Source organism: Marmota marmota, unplaced genomic scaffold (assembly GCF_001458135.2).
Source record: "Marmota marmota marmota unplaced genomic scaffold, marMar, whole genome shotgun sequence".
NCBI lineage: Eukaryota > Metazoa > Chordata > Mammalia > Rodentia > Sciuridae > Marmota > Marmota marmota.
Genome location: NW_025999880.1, coordinates 13,727,621 through 13,730,059, shown reverse-complemented (window position 1 = coordinate 13,730,059; position 2,439 = coordinate 13,727,621). Strand labels below are relative to the sequence as shown.

At 42.3% G+C, this 2,439-nt stretch overlaps 2 protein-coding genes across 2 annotated transcripts in view; both read right to left on the bottom strand.

Annotated features, from left to right (window-relative positions):
• Plekhm1 (pleckstrin homology and RUN domain containing M1) overlaps positions 1-783 on the bottom strand; it is a 66,610-nt gene extending 65,827 nt beyond the window's left edge. The window contains exon 1 of the mRNA XM_015495809.2: positions 719-783. Coding sequence (XP_015351295.2) covers positions 719-783 — 65 coding nt within the window. The remainder of the gene's footprint in view (positions 1-718) is intronic.
• LOC107150495 (leucine-rich repeat-containing protein 37A3-like) overlaps positions 456-2,439 on the bottom strand; it is a 35,698-nt gene continuing 33,714 nt past the window's right edge. Inside the window, 3 exon segments of the mRNA XM_048789853.1 lie at positions 456-861; positions 942-980; positions 2,394-2,439. Coding sequence (XP_048645810.1) covers positions 843-861; positions 942-980; positions 2,394-2,439 — 104 coding nt within the window. The 3' untranslated portion in view covers positions 456-842.

The following is a 2,439-nucleotide window of genomic DNA, read 5'->3' as shown; positions in this document are numbered from 1 at the left end:
GAAGACAGGGTATATGTTTGCACATGATTTGAAGGCTTGGGAAGAAAAGCACAGCTTGGCCCCACAGTGCAGCAAGTTCAATGATTCAAATATTCTGGCAACCCCAATACCTGATGAGAGGGGCCAGAAGGTGGAAGATCTTCATGGGCATGAGGTCAACTAAGTTTCAAACGATTGGTTCTTGAACCAGAAAGAGCGCACCAGAACAACTGGTATTTTATTTAGAAATCCACACTCCTTGAAGATGATGTGTTTTCTGGCCCTCTGAAAGATGATTATTTACACTGGGACATGAGGCCTAGAAGCTCTTTCCAACTCTGCACACACTGCCTCTTACAGAAGCATGGCTGCCATAGCGGATTCTAGCTCTAGACCAGCTCTACTTGCCTATGCCCTTCTTGTTTATATACACACATTTAACTATTTACATGTTACATTTTACCACATGGCTAGGATTGGTTGTGAATTTTGTACCTTTTAATATGAGAAAAAAAAGTATTTTACAAGCACTGATGAGAAGCCAATATTAGAAAATAAAATTTGCCAGTCGCTTGAGGCAAGACAGATTTACTCTCCACCCTCAGTAGGAAGCAGAGGTCTGTGATGGGGCTTCATCCCTGGGAGAAGAACAAAGCCAAGGTTATTACTCTTGAAAGGAGCAATTAAGCTTTTCCTTACCTCTTCACTTGAGAATTTTATATCACCCCCAGTCACTTACCCAGCATCCTTATTGAAAATCTCATCCTCATCAGAGGAGTCCTTGTCATGTAGCTTCTGTGCCATGTTTTTCTTACGTGTGGCATTGAGAGGTCTGTACATATCTCTAAGCCAAAGTGGCCACCTTAACCAGAAAAAGCCCTCCTAGAAAACAGAAAGTGGAACATTAATTCTGCTTCCCGCTGCCTTCCCTGGCCACAGCACTGGGTTCTCTTCAGATTTACCTGATTTTCACTTTCCGTTGAGCTTCTCCTACACAGCTCCTGGGGGGAAACACATGCACAAGACAATTAGTGATGGATGCCATTTTTCATGTCTTTTTGTAATGTGCACCTTTGGTCTTTTTAGGACAAAGCCTATACCTTAGTTCATAAGCACAATGAGCAAAATCATGCTAGACCTGGGGTCCTAAAAACAATTCCCTGCATGCTGGGCTACCAGAACTCTCTATGTATGTTCCCAAAGAGCCACATGAGCATAGGCAGGATTAGCAACTCTGCTTACCCTCTTGGCTAAGTACCTTGTACAGTACACAACCATACTGGGCTGAAGTGTTTTACTCTCTCCAGAGCCTTTCACATCAGTCCTCTTTGGACTTAAATCTCAACATGTATCATCATTTTGGGGTGGGGAGCAGGGTGGCTCTTGAGGGAGAAGGTGTTTCTATTTCCTAGCTGCTTTATCCTACAAGTTGAATTACATCAAGTAAATACCAAAGTCCAATTAGTAAAGTTGTCTAGCTCACTGATTTCCATATTGCAGGCTGTCACTTATGATTGAGTTGTAAAATCAGTTTAGACATATACATAACAAAAAACAATAGGAAAAAAAACCTGTGCATTGTTTCAAACATTGCTGATGTTTACATTGAAATGTGTCTACTAATTCACAATATCAAATGTTGCTCACAGCCCAAGTGTGGGTATAATTAATGGAGAAGTACCTAGCTGGAAAGGAACCATTTTCTGACACTAACTGTGACCACAGGGTAAGATATTTTCCCTTTCTTATTCTCCGTTTCTTATTATAAAAGGAAGAGACAAACTACTATTTCTAAGCTCCCTGTTAAAATTCTATGAAATCTAGGTAAAAGGAATAGAGAGTGGGGGTGAGAAGGTGACCAGTAAGGCAAGAAGGTAAAGTTTTCCTACCACCTGGAGGAAGGACTCATACATTCTACTTCTACTTCCGCCAGCCTGGAAGGGGAATAGCACAGCACGCTAATGACCCAAGGTCTTCCCTGTCCCTGAAAGCCTCAAAGAAGGGCTCCAGCTGAGTCTGATGCACGTGAACAGTGGGAGCAGGCACAGCCCAAACCTCTTGCCCTCCACTCTCTTTCCTTAAGGACTGGAGACAGCAGATGCATCCCTGCTAGTGCCTTTGACCTCAGCAGGCTGGGAAACTAGTTTTCCTGGAGCCAGGGGAGACATGAGAGGAAGTATTCTTCCTGCCTTTAGCAGTTTCCTCACTGTGAAGATTGAAATAGATGAGTTCTAAAATTCTCATTTAGGGGCTGGGGTTGTGGCTCAGCGGTAGAGCGCTCGCCTAGCATGTGCGATCCTGGGTTCGATCCTCAGCACCACGTAAAAATAAATAAAGATATTGTGTCCAACTAAAAAATAAATATTAAAAATAAAATAAAATTCTCATTTAAATACTGCCAGGCTCATATTTACCTTAAGGACTTTTCTTCATCATCTTGTGATGCTGTTTTATGGGAAT